We start from the raw sequence: 19,975 nt of genomic DNA, 5'->3' as shown, positions 1-19,975 counted from the left end.
TTCCTTGTGTGCACAAATACCTTCACCCAATCTATGTATCGATTCTTGCCTTTATTGGACTGAAATGAGCATCAGAGAGGTTCCTACTAAATCAAACTTAATTGGCCCTTAGTTCCATAGATCTCCACCAGTGCTCAGCTTTTCTCAGCTAGCTTAGTAATTGACTTCTGGCATGGTATTTCATCTATCTATTTAGTTATCTGCAATCAATCGGCTGCTACAGATCTTTGTGTTGGAATGAACTTAACGTGAGTTGAAGTTGGATGTAAGGTACTGTTCTCAAATCTTGCTTGTTGCTGTTTACGGCATGAATTAAGATACTGCTCGAATACTGTAGATTTTACTTCCATGCATGAGGAAGAAGATTGCTTTCGTTTTGAGGATTTCAGAGGAGATCTTATTAGGGTATTTAAATGCCATTTTTCTGGAGACAATGATTGTTCATATGACAGCGTAAGTGTCTCTGCAACTCAATAATGACCTCCTTGTGATTTAGTCGTATCTGAAGGTTGCACTCACTTGCATGCAAGAAGACTTTGCGATGTATGTGTTGTAGAGGAGTCGCAGCCACTCCACATCACAACGCAGGTCTTCTTCTCCCTCCCGCACAGCATATCCAAGCACCATTCTTAAGATGGCCGGTCAGGATCGATCCCGATTACAAGTGGAAGAATATTCTTGGATGATGGTGGGACTGCTCTGGCTTCTCCAGCCAATCCGGTGTTGCAGGAAATGCATTGTCGATGTGACATGAGCTTTGACAATCCCATAGATGCTCAGCTACTGCAAGCAGAGTCAACGACGCTGAGATGAAAAGTGGTCACAGTGCTGCCATTTGAATCACAATCAAGGTCAACCTTTGATTTGAGACCATATAAGCACTACACGCCCTATTGACCGCCCAAAACACTTTCACTCTATTGGCAGAAGGCCAACCCTAGCGGAGTCTTCATCTACCTTAGGAAGCCTCTCCTTTTCTGCACAACATGATGCTTAGAGGAAGCAAGCTTTCCGCAGGAACACTTGCACCCCTATCATCTTGATGGCTCATCATTTACCCACTAGATGTTGTCACTTCCGTCCCATCTTCACCGTCAAGGACCACCGTGATCGGTACCAGTTGCTGCCTCTGCACCACTTTCATTCTCTTGCTGAGAAAAGACATGCAGAAGAGGCCTTGGTGAGTGGCTGGATGTGCTCTACACAGGCACAGTTTGTCAGGTTGATATGTTATATGTTTCAACCAAATTTGATTCAACTATGATTCCCTTTTTAATCACAAAAGCAAGCCATATATGTTTAGATGCACCACAAAATGTTCTCATTACATGTGAATGGAACCACACAAGGCAGACAAATGAGTAGGCTTGATTGAGCTGTAGTAGTTCATCTACTAAAATAGTTTGAATTTTCTTTTTTGGTAAAAGAAAAGGAGGCAAACTAGAGAGAGGGTGAAAGAAAGATGAAAAGAATTATGTAAGTGGAAGAATGAAGATGTTTAGATGGACCACAAAATGTTCTTGTTACATGTGCATGAAACCACAGAAGGCAGCCAAATGAGTAGGCTTGATTGAGCTGTAGGTTACTTTTTATCTACTAAAATAGCTTGAATTTTCTTTTTTGGAAAGAGAAAATGAGGCAAACTAGTTAGAGTGTGAAAGAAAGATGAAAAGAATTATGCAAGAAGAAGATGAGAGGTAGGGGAGTTGAGAACAAGCTTGCCACTCTTGGATATATATGAATTAGGAATGGAAAGAGGAGCAGGGAAGTTGAAGTTGGCCAACTCTTGGATTTAGTGAAGAAAGGAATGAAGCCAAGAGAAGAGTAAGGAGGAATAGAGAAGGCCAAACTCTTTTCTTGGCTGTGTTCTCCAAAGTCCTCTCCCAGCTACAAGGAGGCTATATTTATCTTGTCTGCTAGCTGATCCTGCAAGGAAGAAAACTATATGTGCCAATAACATACTAATATTGCAGAAGAAACATGATCATGGAGGCCTCAAGGGAAAAAGCAACTGCAGGTGCAGACCATGTGTCATCTTCTTGAAGGAAAAAGACATGCTTTATTCTGTTTAACTTACCATGTTCATCCCCAGTTTAACTTCAGCACAGGTTTGCTCAATAATTGCCATGCTATTATGTTCTTTTATTTAATGAAATGATAGTGTGTAGGAGTGGACCATACAGAAATTTTATGATGAGACAATAATGACTGCTATTCTGTACACCAAATTGACATCAAAAAATGCTGCCACTATGAGACCAGCAGCAAAATGAAGGGAAGATTATAGTCATAGTTTCTTTGGAAAAAAAAATCTAAAAGAAGATATCAATATTAAATATACAAATTGATTGATGTCCAATTCAGATAATAAAATGGTGGGATGGGTAACAAAAGTCATCAGATTTTTCATAAAGAACTTCACTTATTACACTCTAATGCTGTAAACCAAAGCTAAAGAAGAGAAGAAACAGGGGAAGCCAGCAATTTGGAGTTCCCCTTACAAGGTTTACATGTAACACAGGAAATGACTATCCTACACCATATATTGCATTTTATTCATATGAATTGGTTTCGGTTTCTTGGCAATTATTGGTGTTAGTCTTTGATGCTGCGAAGGAATGAGTTCAAGATGGAGTGGGTTCGCCTGAGCTTGGAGAGATAAGGGAAAAGATGAGATAAAGGCATTTATGATCATGACAGATACTTTGTAGCAGAAGAAGAAGACAAAAAAGAAGAGAAAAAAGGAGATGGTCTTTTCTATTGGTCAACCCACACATTTTGACGGCATTTATTCCAAAGAAACCAATAACTCTAAAGTGGAAAATTATTGGCCCATTGTTTTTTTCAATGTGATATATAAGTTCTTGACCAAAGTTCATACTAATAGGATTAAAAATTAATTTGAAAGATCGATTGATAGGAAATAATTATTTTTATGTTGGAAAATAATATTACGATAATATACTTATTATCACGAAGTTAACTCGCACAATAAGATCTAAAGGAAAATACTTGTTGATTCTTATCAAACTAAAATTAAAAAAAATCTATAATAAGATTTCTTGAATGGTCATCCAGGAAACCATAAACAAAATGAAAATTTTCTCCTCACAAATTGAATAGATCTCAGCATATATTCTTATTAATAGTAAGATCTTAAAGTGATTCTACACACAGAGATATTAGACAAGGGAATCTAATCTCCTCCTTATCTTTTCATCTTTGTCCAATAGGTTATTAATAACATCTTACATGATACGACTGCTAAAGATAGAATTACCATTTTTAATATCAATGATGAGCAGGTTTCTCATGAAGATTCTATTTTCTAGTCATTGTGAGCCAATCAAAAAGCATCAAATTCATATATTCTTAGGAACTAAGGAGGGAAAGTGGCTTCTTAGATACTGGAATAGCTACATCTCGAATCCAAAAAATTTTATGGATTTCCTCAAGAGAAAGATTAACTTGATTAGTTGGGATACGATTACCTCCTCAAAAGAAGGAAGGGAAGGTTGGGTGTGCGTGATTTGCGGACTATTTGGAGAACCAAATGAGCTAAAAGAAATCTGCCCATTCTCAATACTGATGATAAATTGAGTTAATGTTTATAAATGCTAAATATGGTGAATGACATCCGTGGGAACAATGTGTCATGTTGATGAAAATTGGACTTTTAACATTTCTATCGACAGACGATCTATCCATGTCGATGTAGACGATAGGATGAGGCTTAACTGGGTAGAGGATTTGATAATGGGTAATGAATGAGACCTGCAGCTCTAAGATGATGTGTTTCCTATCCTTAAGGAAAGTGCGTGGCAAATAGAGCTAAGCAAGCTGAAAGCAAAGCAATTCTAGAGACATTACAAAGAGCAAACTTTGAAGGATCCTCATAAAATCTGATGCATTACTAGTTATCAATTACATCAAAGGAATCAATCATTAAGGACATTTTACGGATTGTAATGGAAATAGGAGGATAAATATGATATTTCTTGTTAGAACCTTAATTTATTTTCGGACTCGGTTTCGGATTTCTAAGTTTATGAAAGAGTTTCCTTTGAAAAGAAAGACCCACCACATTTTGATTGAAGGAGATTTGATGAGCTCAGCACACGCCACGGCCAATGGCAGCAAGCCAGTTCTCCGAAGCATCCCCCTCCAGCAGCACCACCCACTTTGAAAGCGAGCACGGAGACCTTCAAAAGCGAGCATTTTGGGGCGTGGCTGGTCCTCTTTCATCTCCTTCAACGACTCCCCCAAGAGATTCTTCAATTCAATGCTTCCTTTACTCCCAATCCATCGTCGTCCATTCATTGCGCCAGCAAGGTTTTTTGCGTGCTCTTTGTAAGGTATTTAGCGTTGATTTGCTTAAAGAGAAGTGTAGTACAATGATTTGGTTGTACTGCTAACTGCAGTACACAGGAAAAATCACTGCCCACTCACTTCACTTTGGGATAAATTTATGTATATAGATAGATCTTTGCATTCTGCCGTGGATTAAGTTGCCGAGGCTGATGAAAAGTAAGCTGTGAGTCTCACAAAGTTCGGAGGCTTTTCGTGTCGACGAGGAGCCCAAGGTGAGATCTTTAGATTTAGAAAGGCGAGATTTTTTTTTTTCACGAACTTCGATTCTGAGAAGATTTGAAGTATCAAGTTGGCATTTTTAATAGAAGATAGCAAGAGTTTGTGTGACTGTTGAACATGCCGGAAGAAGAATTATTACATGATTTCCTGTCATCATAATGGTACGTTGTTGCTGAGTGAAGGAGAGAAGGTGAAGGAAGACGAAGCGAAGGCTTGCGACCAGCTAGTTCGAGCTCATTCGCATGGCGGAGCCCACGGAGGGGCAAGAAATCGAGAAAGGCGAGGACTTGGAAGAGCCCATGGAAACGGGGGCGCTCGAGTTCAAGAGGGTTCCTCCATGGTCGAAGCAGATAACAGTTCGCGGCCTGGTGGCGAGCCTCTCAATCGGAATCATGTACAGTGTGATCGTGATGAAGCTGAACCTCACCACCGGCCTCGTCCCCACCCTCAACGTCTCCGCCGCCCTCCTCGCCTTCGTCATCCTCCGGTCCTGGACCAAGCTACTGCACAAGATTGGCATCCTGACCACTCCCTTCACGCGGCAGGAGAACACTGTGGTGCAGACCTGCGCCGTCGCTTGCTACAGCATCGCCGTCGGAGGTGGGAAAGCTTCGATCTTGCTTAATCATCCATAGTCTACGATGACTAATACGTATTATTGTAGGTGGATTTGGATCCTATCTACTGGGTCTCAACAAGAAGACTTATGAGCAAGCAGGAGTAGATACAGAGGGCAATGTTCCAGGGAGCTACAAGGAACCTGGGATTGGCTGGATGACTGGATTTCTCTTCACTGTTAGTTTTGTTGGGCTCTTGGCCTTGGTTCCTCTCAGGAAGGTAATTCCTCCTGCGTCCTACTGATCTCCATTTCCTCTTGAGCTATTCTGCCATTCCTCCTTCAGTGGATCTTGATCGGCAAAGCAACTGTGTTCTTCTCTTGATGTTCTCTGCAAAGTACTCTTCACCCACCAAAAAAAAGGGGACAAAAAGAAGAATTATTCTCCTTCAAAACTTTTCCTTTTATTGTATACCATTCAAAACAACTTAATTCATGTCGAATATGATTCCAAAATCCACAAATTTAATCATACTCAAATAAAAAACAGTATAAACTCTCTTGTCATTTATGCTGCTAAAATTTTTGATGACCAAAGCAGAATTCCAATAATTAGTATCACATCAACTATTTGGTCCTGTTGAATCATTGAAAGATCTGAGTATTTTAATGCAAGTCATGATCACAAGCATTACATGCTTCAACAAGACTTATTCTGTGTCTCCAAGTTCATGATGCACAATTGTGGCCAAATGGACTCTTGGCTATGAAGATTGATATGCATAAAATGATTGGTGCCTGCATCATTGATTGACAGTGATGGGCTTTTTCTTTGCTGTTGTCATTTGGCTTTTGTATTCTTCTAATGTTCTTTTGTGTGACGTTTTGCCAATTATTCAGATCATGATAATAGATTACAAGTTAACTTATCCGAGCGGCACTGCAACTGCTGTCCTCATCAATGGCTTCCATACTCCTCGTGGAGACAAGATGGCGAAGTATGTATCTGCCTAATTCCCTGAGAATTAAGATTTGTGATCAACTATGTTTACTGAGCATCATTGTCCCACTTCCGTAACAGGAAACAGGTCCATGGGTTCGCAAAATATTTCACAGTTAGCTTCCTGTGGAGCTTTTTCCAGTGGTTCTACTCAGGAGGAGATGGCTGTGGCTTCTCACAGTTCCCCACCTTTGGACTAAAAGCTTGGAAACAATCGTAACGCATACCTATTCCTCTACACCTTTACTTCATCATCATCATCTACTTGTTCTCCATGTCATAATCATAATTCTTTGTGTTCCAGGTTTTTCTTCGATTTTAGCATGACATATGTTGGAGCAGGGATGATTTGCTCCCATATTGTGAATCTCTCTCTCCTTCTCGGTGCAGTGCTTTCATGGGGAATTATGTGGCCACTGATTAGTGATCTTAAAGAAGATTGGTTCTCTGGGAGCATACCAAAGAGTAGCATGAGAAGCCTGCAAGGGTACAAGGTGCATCACATCAAATTTTTCGCTTTCACCATGTACAAAAACCTTTGTGCTGTCAGTGCTCATATATATATCTGTTCATTTTTTCAGGTCTTCATCTCCATTGCTCTTATTCTCGGCGATGGGCTCTACAATTTCCTCAAGATTTTGGCTTGTACTGCAAAAAGTATGCACACGAGAGCGACCAGCAAAAATATCAAAATAGGTATAGTGGCTGATGAATTTGGATTGACAGGTTCTTCCCTGTATCTTGCAGCTCAACTATTTTGCATTCTCTTACAGTGGCGGATCAGGTTAATCCGGTCCTCGACGATCTCCAGCGTAATGAAATATTCATGAAAGAGAGCATACCGGTGTGGTTAGCCTACTCAGGATATGCACTCTTTGCTGTGGTTTCCATCATCGCCATCCCCATCATGTTTCCTGAGGTGAAGTGGTACTACGTGGTCATATCTTATATGCTTGCCCCTGCCCTTGGCTTCTGTAATGCTTATGGAGCTGGTCTAACGGACATGAATATGGCCTACAACTATGGTAAGGTTTCTCTCTTTATTCTAGCAGCCTTGGCTGGGAAACACTCTGGTGTTGTCGCTGGCCTTGTCGGTTGTGGGCTGATCAAATCGGTCGTCTCCATTTCTGCTGATCTAATGCATGATTTCAAGACGGGTCATCTCACTATGACATCCCCGAGATCGATGCTTCTCAGTCAAGCCATCGGAACAGCCATAGGTTGTGTGGTTGCCCCTCTAACCTTCTTCCTCTTCTACAAGGCCTTCGATATTGGGAATCCAGATGGAAATTGGAAGGCTCCTTATGCTTTGATATACAGAAACATGGCAATTCTTGGTGTTGAGGGCTTCTCAGCACTTCCTCACCATTGCTTGCAGCTCTGTTATGGCTTCTTCGGATTCGCAGTGGTTATGAACACGATGAGAGATATTTTGCCAGCTAAGTACAGTCATTGGGTTCCTCTGCCGATGGCAATGGCAGTGCCTTTCCTAGTCGGAGCCAGCTTCGCGATCGACATGTGTGTTGGGAGCTTGGTAGTGTTTGCCTGGCACAAGCTCAATAGGAAGAAGGCGGCCTTGATGGTGCCGGCTGTCGCCTCTGGTCTGATCTGTGGAGATGGACTATGGATTCTACCTTCATCATTGCTAGCCTTAGCAAAGGTTAATCCTCCTATTTGTATGAAGTTTCTGGCTGCTTAGTTGACATAACAACACATCATCTTTGAAGAGCAGATTGTAGGGGAACAAAGTATAAGAGAAATCAGCATGGTGCTTGGTTACAAAAATCCATGTACCATAAGACTTTTCTAAACGTTTTATTAATACGATAACAAAGCACATAATGGCTGAGATAAAACTTTCTGTTGTTGGTCTCTGTTTCCTCACTATTTACCTGCTTCTTGCACATCTTTTATACTGCCAGTGTTTGACATCATCTCTGCTGCCCCTTCCAATATGACTGTTGCTTCAAGTATTCATTCACATTTGATATCAGACTTTTTTGGATAACTATAAATATTGGTAGACTATACACATTTGACATCAACATTTGATATGGTTACTTAATTCATGCCGTCATACCAATATATATATATATATATATATATATATAGTCCTTTGTCAACACTCATATTTTACAAGGAAAACAAATGTCACAGTAAAAAAAATGTGAAGCTTCTCTTCCACAACGCTAAAACTGCTGCCTTCTCCCTCGAAACACAATCAATTGAAATCTGCAGGTCGCCATCGACGAGAAACTGCAATTGTTGTATGTGAACACTGTTGTGGCTGTGAATTGAACTTCTCTCTCTCAAAGGCAAAAACGACAGAATCCTTCACATCACCACACTTGTGGTTGGCAGAAACCAACAAAGATTGTGTCGTGTTTGTGTCTGCGGGTGAAACAGAGTTAAAAGGAATCCAAGAACTGGACAAACATGAGAGGAAGCAACCCCTTAAATCTATGATCTTAGGAGTGATTTCACCATGTATCTTTCAGTACTGATTAAAACAGAGTCTCTCTCTCCAACCATCAACGAAGCCCATCTACAATGACAAAAACGGAGATGAGTCAAGAACAAAGAAGAAAGAAAATTAGAGTTTGAGCGATCTTGAGATCCTTAAATCGAAATTATTTTCCTCACAAAAAAGAGTCACGCTTCAAATTCTCAAGCATATAAAAATGTTCATATGGTAGGAGAAAATGGAGAGAGGAGATTTGAAACAGAGAGAGGCAGAGAGAGAAGCAGGGCATGTGTTCTTTTGGCCTTCTACACGTCGAGGAAGCCCGTCTTCTGCAGCACGTCGTTTCTCACTCGCCGGAGATCCCTTCCTTTGAGCGTCCTCCCTACGCCCTCGAACACCGAGAAATTCGTCACGTGCGACCTCGCCACGATAACGTGCGGAGGCACCATCTCCTCCTCCTCGTCGTCGTGTTCCTTCGCGCTCTCCCATGCTTCCGATTCCTCCACCACGTTCAAGACGTCAGCTTTCCGCCCCTTACTCCACCTCGGCCACACCGGGATGTTGACAGGCGCAGACTGGTGCTGGCGCACCCTCCCGACCACTGAAGCCGCCTCCCTTCCTTCCGGCACTGCCATCGGCCTCGTAGCCCTCGCCGCCGTGGCGACTGATCGATGCTGAAGCACCAGGGGAAGGTTGTCCTCGGACAAGGCGGCGGAAAGGCCGCACCTTTCCGGCGCGAGGGGGCGACTGAGGTGGCCGGAGGGGGAAAAGGAGGCCGCGAGCGGGGTTCGAGGGAGATCGGCGGAGGGGGAGGTGACGCGATCGACGGAATCATGGTCGTCGTAGACGGCTTCGGAGAGGGATGGGTCGGAGGAAAGGTCGTCAGAGGACGATGACCAGACCACGTCGCTCTCGTCGAGCTCGAGCTGGTGAGTGCGGAAGGATATGATGTCGGGGTTGGGGTCGGGGTGCTCGAGGATGCCGAGGAGGAGGAGGGAAGAGATGGCGAAGTTTTGGAAGGCGGGTACCGGCGGCGCCACCGACCCGAAGGCGTCCTCCCCCATCGGCCGGCCGCCGCTGTTCTCGAGTCGGCATTCCCCGCGGAGCAAGTCGTCCTACTTTATCGGCGGGTGCCGGTGCAGCATTACGTTAATATGGACCGTAGGCCAGCGGACGCAACACGTCAGCGGAATCGAGTGGAGATTCCTCAGGAAGGCTGTCGACAAGAGGGACATGATTTGCTCTTCGTCTCCCAGCACCAAAGACCATTTCGCCCTTTCAGGCTCAGCTCTGCAGACTCGGCAGGGTCCAGCTTTTCCAACAATAATACCACACAATCAACCCATTATCTGGGTACTTAGGTGACGTGGCAAGATCAGGTTGGCTCGAAAGAGGAGGTGCTGTGTTGCGAGACACAGGTTAGTAAGTATCCGATCGTGAAAGGAACCTATGTGGGACCCGACCACTAGATCGTGGTTCTTATATTCTATCACGATAATTGTCGGAGTAATCGTTCGACCTCAATTTAGAATTTCCAGTGACAAATATTTTAAATGGTCACGAAATATTGATGGATACTTTTGCTATTAGATTACAAAGAATTTACGCGGTGGATAAGCATGAAATGATGGAGTCTGTCGTATGTGGTCTTTGTAGTTGGGAACGATATTAAAATATTTATTTATATTCATAAATTGATGTAAGAAAATGAGGAGCGAAATGTTCGATCTTTTGACAGCCCAACTTGCTCTTTTTTTTTCTCTCGCTGTCACCCATACCCGTCTCAAAGCATCATTCTTTCACTGTTCTTTTTCTTCCCGCTCAATAATGGTGATTCCATGGCAATAATAGTCGCTAGAGAACACAAAGGTGTGCGGCTCTCAAATGATTCTGCACTGACTTGATCTGTGGTTGGACATGGGGAGGTTGTGGATCGAGGGTCCCATGTCTTCCCCTTGCCGTGCATCATCTGATCCGCCCTCACTGTGCGTTCCTTCTGTTCGACGTTATGCTTCTGTCATTCAGTGATTTGCAATCGGCTCCATTCCTTTTCTTTTGGTGGTCCGATTTGGTCGACATGGATGGTGAGTGATAGAGAAGAAGAAGACTGACTGATGATGATGCCGGAGAAGACAAGACAGCGTAGCTGCTAAATTATGGCGAGCTCATTGATGAGTTTCACAGTATCTGATCGTGGAGATGAGGTTCCCATCACCAACCACAGAACAAGGATAAGATATGACTCTTGGAAATCGACAACACTCTCTCTCTTGTTTCCCCTAGAGAGAGAAGCTCTTGATGGGGTAGATCCAATCACCGTCTTCTGACAGCTCTGTTTCTTCACTGATTACAGTGGATGCTCCCAGTTCCTGCTTCGTCTGACGGTGTGTGGCCCCTCGGTCCGACGATTGCTGGAGATGCTGGGGGATCCCCTTACCAAGTGGGTGCTGCAGGTGCGATGGGCACTGATGGGGGTCAAGGGACGAAGTTGTCTTGCGCGGAGCTGCTTGCCGGACGTTCTTAGGACACTATCTCGTATTCCTTTCTCTCTGCTTCGACGTGCGATCGGATCAAACGGGCTTCCAACGCTCCGGTCAAGTATGACGAGGCGACCGTGAGGAGGTGGCGACAACCGTGTGTATTCTGTTTGGTGAGGAAGTTCCTCAGGAAGCCTCCTCCGCTACATATGTCAAGGGATTTCATCACCATAACCTGGAAAGTGTCTTCTCCTCCTTTGGTGTTGGATCTGTCGAACGACTTCTTTTTGTTCCACTTTCGATCTGAAGAGGATGCGGTCTCTGTTCTTACGTCCGGCCCGTGGTCGTTTCGCGGATAGTTCTTGCACTTGTTTCCGTGGCGGCCAAACTTTAACCCAATGTTCGAAACGCAGAAGACTATCCGTTTTTGGATTCAACTCCATGGTTCACCCATGGAGTTCTGGAATCGAGTACGGGTTCTGGCCATCATGCAAGCGTTGGGACGACCTATAAAGATAGATGGTCGGTCCTTGAAGATGGAACGGGGTCGAGATCGATGTCACTGGGCAAGGCGTCTGTCCCGATCTGTGGCTGAACATGGTGAGGAGGCAGCCGCCCCCCGTCCGCTGGATCAGCGGAGCCTATCCTGGAGGGGGAATCTGATGATGTACAGGTTGGGGTGCCGTCGGCACCTATTTCAGATGGAAGATCGGGGAGGACAGCGGCGAAAGCCAGTGTTAGAGCACTGGTAGAAAGAGTTTATGCCGCGTAGGGGGCCGTTGGCGCAGATGATACAAGCGCGCGTCATGGACAGTTGAAGCACTTCGATGAGTCGGTTGGAATTGAAGGGGCTTGTGGCGCAGATCCGTTATAGATACGATTCCGTTGACATGGTTATAATCTGGCCTTTTCAAGAAACGCATGGGGATGCAGATGCTGTCAGTAGGATGGCGCATAGGTTGGGCCATGGAAGGTATTTACAGAGGATGCAGATAGGGGATAGCGCTATTTGGAACTCTTCGTCGCTGCATGTTCAAGTGAAATAGTCCGATATTTATTGTCCTGTCTGTGTGTTTATTGTTCAGGATAGAAAAAATATTCATGAATTTTTACTGAAATTTATGAAATGCTTCATTGCTTGATAGAAATTTATTATGAAATATTTTGAAAGTGCTTAATCTGCATGAATTTTTGTGGGCTATTTTTTGAGAACTTTAGCTAGTCACGTAGCTAAGTGGGTCTAGCATCATGGGCTGGGTTGAACCTTGCTCGTGAGGTGGGCTAAAATTTACCACTAAACTAGTTTATACTAGGCTCGCGTATTAGGTTGTGCCTAACCATATAGGTTGGGCTATGTCTAACTACATTAGTTGGACTATGCTTAGCCACATAAACTAAATTATGCTTGGTCACATGAGTTACGCCGTACTTGACTACATAGGATGTGTCATGCTTAACCAAATGAGTTAGACCATAACTTATCACATGGGTTAGGTCATGTCTGATCACATGAGTTGAGTTGTATTTAGGCACATGGATTGAGTCATGTTTAACCACATGGGCTGAGTCGTACATAGTCATATGAGTTATGTCGTATTTAGCCATATGGGTTGAATCATATAACCATATGGGTCAAATCATACTTGATTATATAAGTTGGGATGTCGTATTTAGCCATATGGGTTGAATCATGTAACCATATGGGTCAAATCATACTTGTCTATATAAGTTGGGTTATTTCTGATCATGTGTGCTAGGTCAGCCACATTAGTTGATCTGATCAATTAATTTAACTCAAGTCAACATCAATTTGACTTCTCTTATTAAATTAAATTTTAAGATTTTCAAAAGAGTTTTAAAATATTACATAATTAAACTCAAATTTATTCTTTTTCATGAATTAATAAATTTAAATTCATGATTTCAAATTTAAAACTAATTAAATCATAAAAATTCACACATATTTTTAAAATATATATATAATTAAATGAATTAGAACTATTATTAGATTAACTAATCATTCTAACATTACAATTCAATGATCATTATTATAAATCATAAAATTTTAAAATTAAAATATTATTATGCATCATATAAATTATAATAATTTTAATATCAAAGATTTTAAAATATAAATAAAAGTTGATAAGAAAATATAGGATTTTACCACTCCTTAACGAGGAATAAGGGAGAGGGAGCTCTCTTTATATAAGAGAATATAAGCTTTTTTTTTTTCAAAAAGTAAATAATAATTTTATTTTATTTTTATTTTACTTTTACAACAAATAATTATAATATTTATCTTTTATGGTTCCCATATAAAAATAAAATTTATACTATTTACTTTCTAAAAATCATATTACTCATTAGAAAATATATTAATTAATAATTTAATTAATTGAAAAAAATTTTAACTTGTCCACATGATTAAGAAAATCAATCTATTCATTTCCTTAACTATACTACAAAACAAGAAAGTTAATAACCAAAAGAAATCTAATATATTATTTATTATAATTAATTTATGTAAAAGAAGAAAAAATCATAGATAATTACACTATTAATTCCTTCATTAGGTATTTCAAGAGTTTTATTATTAATTCGAGTTTAAAAAATTCGGGTTACATTGATCCAAAGTTTACTTAGTATAATAATCGTCAGATAGTGCTCATATTCTTGTGCGACTCGATAGAGTTTATGCAAATGATATTTGGTTGGATTTATTTGATAGTTATGTGGTTTCTTATTTGTTGTGAGTCTACTCTAATCATTATCAGCTTAATGTTAATATGTAAAGAAACCTATTTTCCCATCCATTTAAATTTCATCAATTTTATAGCATTATTTAGCGTGTGGAATTTGACACTGTTTAATAATTTCTCCTTGAATGATATTTCCTAGTTATAAAGACTTAGGAGTTCATTATCCCATCGAAACAAACAGGTTTGGGTAAAATTAAGGATGCCTTAGAGTCAACTAAATAAGATATCTCCTCCCTTATGCTAGAAAGTCTAAGGGTAGGTGGCCTTAATGAGTTATAACCGATATATTACTATTTTTAGATAAATTAATTTAAAATGATGATCTCATGCTAAAACCAAGTTGATTAGTGTGGGGGATCAAAACTCTTTTATCATGCCTTAGTCACTAATCATAGAAGAAGAAATTATATTCACCATATCAAGACCAATAGTGGTATCATTATAGATCCTGCTCTTCTTAGGGATGAGTTTGTCTAGTTCTACTATCAGGTTTGGAGATACGATAGGGACTTTATGCTTTAATTGACCTTTTCATTATTAGGACATGTCCTCGAGTCAATCTAATGTTTTGATTCGACCTTTTAGTAGTAGTAAATATGGGAGACCGTCGGTTCCTTGGGTCTAAGGAAAAAGTCCTAGACCTATTAGTTTTATTGTAGAGTTTTTTAGATTTTATTAGGATATTATCTCTAATTCTTTGATCTAAGCTTTTCGGGACTTCTTTGTCAATTCAATGCTCTCCTCTAATTAGACTAAGACTTTTTTTTATCTTTATTCCAGAAACTGACAATTCTAAGGAGATTAAAGACTTTCAACCTATATTCTCATGCAATGTGACCTACCATATCCAAAGCATTGACTAATTGATGTAGTGCATGATGAGTATTAAATGCTCCAATTTATCAAGACAATAAATTTCAAGCTCAATCCCATCAAATTTGAAGAAAATTATTCATATCTTGAGATACTTATAAAAATTTAAAACTACCAATGTACAATGCATTATAAATTTAATATATATATATATATATATTATAATTTATGTTATATTCTTAGTAAATTAATGTTGAAGGATTCTTGGTAGGGTATTCTAGTTTTTGAAATCTTATCAAATATATATTTTTTAAACCATTAGCTTTTAGCATCTTTTGAAATAGAGAGAGTTTCTTTGACTTTCCCACAACATTATCATATTTCCATGCATGCAAGTATGAAGTTGCAATCAACCATAAAAAGCTATGGACACGAGACTCAAAGCTTACAATCCCTAAGCTCAAAAGGCATATCATTTCTCATCCCAAGAACTTTAACAAAAGGAATAGCTTAAGAGGTAAAAAGGTTCAGATGATGGGTGTCTCAAAACCTGTGTCGTAAGAAGAAGATGAGAGGTAAGACACCCTTAAACTTGTAGATATAAACCTAATAAGCTCAAAAGAAGGATCTACACATCCACTGCAAGTAAACAGCCATTCCCTTTGTGGCTCCTTTTTCCATGGTGTCTTTCTCCATGTTTTACTTGCTGCTTTTGCAATGGTGTTCCTCTCTCTTGCAGCTGGAGGCAGTAATAAATGAATCAAAGATGACAATGCCTTGTGATCTAACAAGTCACGGGTATTAGACAACAAAAGGAAATAAATGCATGAAAATATTAATTGCTGTGAAGGATATATAGATCAAGCTTTAAGAAACTTATAAACATGGTGAAACATGATATACCATTGATCGATCTCGATGTAGGACTAGATGTGATTATAATAAAATGATAAGCAGATGTGCAAGTAAGCCAGCAACAGATTTGCAAACATCATTAAGCCAATCTCATTATCTCAACTGTACTGATAAAAAAGCAATTTTTCAATTCTTCGACAAGTAATCAAACCATAAATTCATGGCAAAACTTAGACAAAATTGTGAAAAATGTTTCTGAGCAAACATGATAGACCTTGATAATTAGTTTACAGGATATAAGTAGCATTAAACTAAAATATTTGACCTCTCGATCTGAATCTCTTTGCCAATTTCATCTATCACAAACCATGTCATATGTAATAAATATCATATCATATTCTCAAAATGAACTCCTAATTTAACATGTCCAAGCTAAATTAGAAGGTAAGTGTTAAGCTCTATTTCCTTTATAAATAAGGCTTTGAAAGAGATTAGTGTCTCTTATATGAACTCTTCTATAATCTTCTATATGAAATATTGGCACATATTCTCAGTTGTTTTTCCAAAAGGGAGCATTAAAAGATTTTTTTCCCTTGAAATCTTTTTGGAAACTTCTTGAGAACTGTTTCTCTTATAGTTTAAAAGATTTAGAAGAATTCATAGACAAATAAACATATATGCAATTCCAACCAGATAGATCATGGAAAAAAAATCAAAATAGAGCTTGCAAAGCAAGAGGAGAAGCTAAGTGATATTGAAGAACAAATTAGTCCATGTTCAAGAAAGTGAATGGAGTATGTTTCCAGTGCTTCCATCAACAACAGAAAACCTCCTCTAGAAGGTTGTCGATCACAAGTAGGCGTGCACAGAAGATGGAGACGATAAATTTTCATGAGAAAAAGATATGTCGTGGCATAACAAAGAACACCAAGTGGAGATTCGCACAGGAGAAGAGAAGAACGAAAAAGAAAACGATGGAGGATCTTCGAATGACCATCAAAAGATCTTGAGATGAACTACAAGATCCATGAAATCCATGCATAAAGGAATTCTCTTCCCCCCCCCCCCCACCCAAAATAAAGGGTCAAATGAAAAAGAAAAGAAAGAATCCTTCAGAGAGTAATCATAAGACAATGATGGAAAACCTTTTAGCCTCCTGTCAGAGGGAGAAAAGAAGCACGAGGAAACAAAAAGAGATCAGAAGCAAAAGATCCGGTCAAAACCAGCATCATTACACCAATCTGCTGCTCTGCATGTGTCCTCGGACGTTAATCGCATGACACCAAAAAGAAAAGCTATCAACGAGCGAGCAAACGGAAATCTTTTCTAGAGAGAGAGAGAGAGAGAGAGAGAGAACGGGGGGCGGGGGGAGAGGAAATCTCAACGCAAAACAAGCAGCAAAGAGAGAAACAGAACTATGAGTTATGAGTCTTGCAGATCTGCAACGTTCCGATATGTACTACACCCTCATGTGTCGGAGATGGAAGCTATGACTGGGGGGAATGAAGCCTGGTCCGAGATCTCTTCCACAGGGTGGAGGACTAGCAGTGACCTCGAGCCAGACAACATTCCCCTCAAAGGATAAGCTTCCTGTTTCTTCGTCTTCGCGACTCCATGGACGGCTACATTACAAAAGAGTAGGCAGAGGTGATGAGGGGAGAAAGGAAGAGGCGGAGACACAAAACAAGTAGAGCAGGGGTGTTGGAGATAAGACCACGACCTCATGAAAGCTTCCCCCTAGTCTCTTCTTTATAGGTGAGTGACATCCCTTGATCCATGGGGCAGGCTCTTTCATCCACCGTTGGGTCACATCTGGACGGTGGAGGGATCACCCACAACAGCTGAGAACGCAGGGGCCAAACCCTAGGAGCTAGATAGGGATTGGGAGGGCCGGCGGGCGGGCTGGTGTTCGTCGAGTTAATGCGCGTCCTGCGCGAGGAACAACTCCTTGCACACTCAAAACCCCCCCCGGCTCTTCTGCTGTGCTATTATTGCTCTCTGGTGGCTGCCATCATGAGATCATTATTGGGGTTTCCTGTTTTTGGCATCTTGTTCTTCCCACCGGTGTGGTGGGTTTGATTAAAGATGCTAATGGTAGATTAGTACCTTAATGTTTGATGATATAAATCGAATGATGGTTTGATCAAAGATACTAATGGTAGATTAGAGGTCGCAATTATATATATCATGGATGCTAATAGCTTCTTATTTTGTGAACAAGTTAGAGAGGAACTAACTATGCAAAGCTTTACAACAGGACATTCCATTTAAAATTTCAAATTTTCCAAGTCAATAAATCAAAGTGATAGAGATCACAAAATATAATTATATATAATATTTTCTTTTACCAAAATTCTCAAATTTCGTAACATAAATCTTTTGTGTTTCATAATTCTCAAAAAATCCATCACTATTAATATTTTGTATATTTTCATAATGGAAATGTCTTTTTATTTTATGGGAGGGAGATAAAGGTGCTTAAAAATCATTAAGAATACAAAGATATTACTGAATTTTAGAAAATAAAAAGAAAAAACCACATAATGAAATATCAAGAAATCCCCTTGGAAATTTCAAGCATTAATAATAATAGAAAGAGCATTTTTATATATCAAATGGTCCAATGAAAACAAGAAAATATCCTACGTTAAATAGTAAATTAAATCGAAATTGGCTAACATGATTCGGGTCCGTAAACTAATGATCAAATGCATCCACCTATCACAACTATGAAGTCGAACGTTGAGCATGAGATCGAACAAACATAATTCGTTATTTGTATCATATTTCTTAAAAATTCAATAAATAACAATGTTATTTAATGTGCGTTATTCATATATTGAATTCTCTCACGGTGTCCCCCGTTGCAAATATATAAATATACATACATATACATATACTTGCGCGCTGCACAAAGGTTTTCATAAAACAAATACTGTCTAAAAATGGAATCAATTTTGCTCTTTTTTCCCCCTCGAAATGTGATAGTTTTCATATTAGAGTAAATTAGTTACTTGCTTCCCTTGGAGATTGCCTATCAAATTAGCAGTGTTCTTATGCCGATTAAATAGATTTCTACATTATTATTTGGCAAATTTGATGAGTGTTCAAAATCTATTCAATGGGTACACTTAGAAAATTGCTTTAGAAAACAGAAATAATAAGGATATGTATATACATTATTTCATGCAAAAAAAAAATGTATGGAAGGAAAAGTAGATTAAAACGGTACGAAATCCACGTCTGATGAAATAGATATAGATGAATCAGTGGGCTAATAATGTACTAATGAATCATTGCTAGTGTACGATCTCCATCGAGGAAATATATAAGATCATGAGGTTGCTCCCATCTGAAAGCGAGAGGAAGAAGCTGAAGCTGCAGCTTCATGGAAGATGAGATAGAACGTAGTGTTTAAGTCCGGCGAGAGAAGCGTAGTGAAATGGAATCTCTTCTTGGCGATGTTTGTCTGTGTACGTGTTGTTAACTAGTACTTGTCATTGATGGAGGAGGTTAATTAATGTGGTTCGATGGTGGTGGTGAAGGGTGCTCCGGGGACCATCAAGTACGGACATGCAATTAAGATTGAGACACTGCATGTTGGATTCAGAGTTATTTAGTAGCCAGCGGCGTCTGTGGAAGATTGTGTCCCGTATTTATGGGCACGAGTGCTAGATGCCAAAGTACCCGTACACCTAAGTAAATACAGAATTAATACATTACGGTAGATAAAAATTATATATATATATATAGATATATAATAGGCCAAATAAAACCTATACTTTTCATAACTTCTTACTTTTTTTTTAATTTTAAAAATAGCATTGTGAAAATATCATTTGTCTCTTCTTTGTTCGACTTGGGCCATTTTGTTTGATCACTTTGGCTTAATTATTATATATCTCTCTCACGACCCTTGCATGAGACGACAATAATGAAGGTGTGCGCCCCCTCCTTATTCCTTCACCGTGATTGACGTCAAGAGCATGCGATCGCCCCCTTACTCCCTATGGATAATAGTAAGGGCTACGAGTCAGGAGAGAGGGCGAGTCTGTGAGTGATGATGAGATTTGCAGGTAAGATGAGAGGTAGGTTTGTTAACAATAGGTTATTGATGAAGGAAGATGATATGTCTTCAAGTGACAATAACGAGAATTACGAGCAATTATACGGGGAGAAAGAAATGACGAGTGAGGTAGAAGTGCGACAAGGCAGGAGGCAAAGCATAGTGATCGAAAGAAGTAAAATGATTATTTAAAAAAATATTATTTCGTATATTTTTAAAGTATAAATTTTTTAAATTTTTTTAATGTAATTTGTAGCAAGATTTTTTGCGACATAATAAATGATGCAGAAGCGAAGACCACTCTACCGGTTGCAGTGGTTTCAGTCAAAATGGCATCTCCCTCACTGTGATGCAAAGCGCACTTTAAGCTTTCTCTTCACATCGAATCGATG

At 39.8% G+C, this 19,975-nt stretch overlaps 2 protein-coding genes and 1 long non-coding RNA gene across 6 annotated transcripts; 1 reads left to right on the top strand and 2 right to left on the bottom strand.

Moving 5' to 3' along the window:
* The first annotated feature begins 4,217 nt into the window (after nt 1–4,217).
* LOC135585460 (probable metal-nicotianamine transporter YSL9) lies at nt 4,218–8,002 on the top strand. 4 transcript variants are annotated; one of them, XM_065178395.1, is made up of 9 exons: nt 4,218–4,355; nt 4,483–4,583; nt 4,781–5,190; nt 5,255–5,427; nt 6,047–6,144; nt 6,228–6,362; nt 6,451–6,640; nt 6,728–6,842; nt 6,920–8,002. In XM_065178395.1, the coding sequence occupies exons 3-9, from the start codon at nt 4,833–4,835 to the stop codon at nt 7,843–7,845; spliced, it is 1,995 nt and encodes a 664-aa protein (XP_065034467.1). In that variant the 5' UTR covers nt 4,218–4,355; nt 4,483–4,583; nt 4,781–4,832; the 3' UTR covers nt 7,846–8,002. The 4 variants fall into 4 exon arrangements, with proteins under 4 accessions (XP_065034467.1, XP_065034465.1, XP_065034466.1 ...); XM_065178393.1 differs by having other exon boundaries at nt 4,773–5,190; XM_065178394.1 differs by having other exon boundaries at nt 4,219–4,355; nt 4,479–4,583.
* Nucleotides 8,003–8,739: 737 nt separating this feature from the next.
* On the bottom strand, nt 8,740–9,736 carry LOC103982790 (protein S40-7). Its single transcript, XM_009399818.3, has one exon. It carries the CDS (start codon nt 9,672–9,674, stop codon nt 8,916–8,918), a length of 759 nt encoding a protein of 252 aa, XP_009398093.2. The 5' UTR covers nt 9,675–9,736; the 3' UTR covers nt 8,740–8,915.
* A 5,352-nt stretch (nt 9,737–15,088) lies between these two features.
* LOC135667067 (uncharacterized) lies at nt 15,089–17,547 on the bottom strand. Its single transcript, XR_010510152.1, has 2 exons — nt 17,238–17,547; nt 15,089–17,139 (listed from the first exon to the last, which is right to left on the bottom strand). It is a non-coding gene; the product is annotated as an uncharacterized LOC135667067 (long non-coding RNA).
* Nucleotides 17,548–19,975: the final 2,428 nt, after the last annotated feature.

This window comes from Musa acuminata, chromosome BXJ1-4 (genome assembly GCF_036884655.1).
Source record: "Musa acuminata AAA Group cultivar baxijiao chromosome BXJ1-4, Cavendish_Baxijiao_AAA, whole genome shotgun sequence".
Classification (NCBI taxonomy): Eukaryota; Viridiplantae; Streptophyta; class Magnoliopsida; order Zingiberales; family Musaceae; genus Musa; species Musa acuminata.
This window is presented reverse-complemented; position numbering and strand designations above follow the sequence as displayed.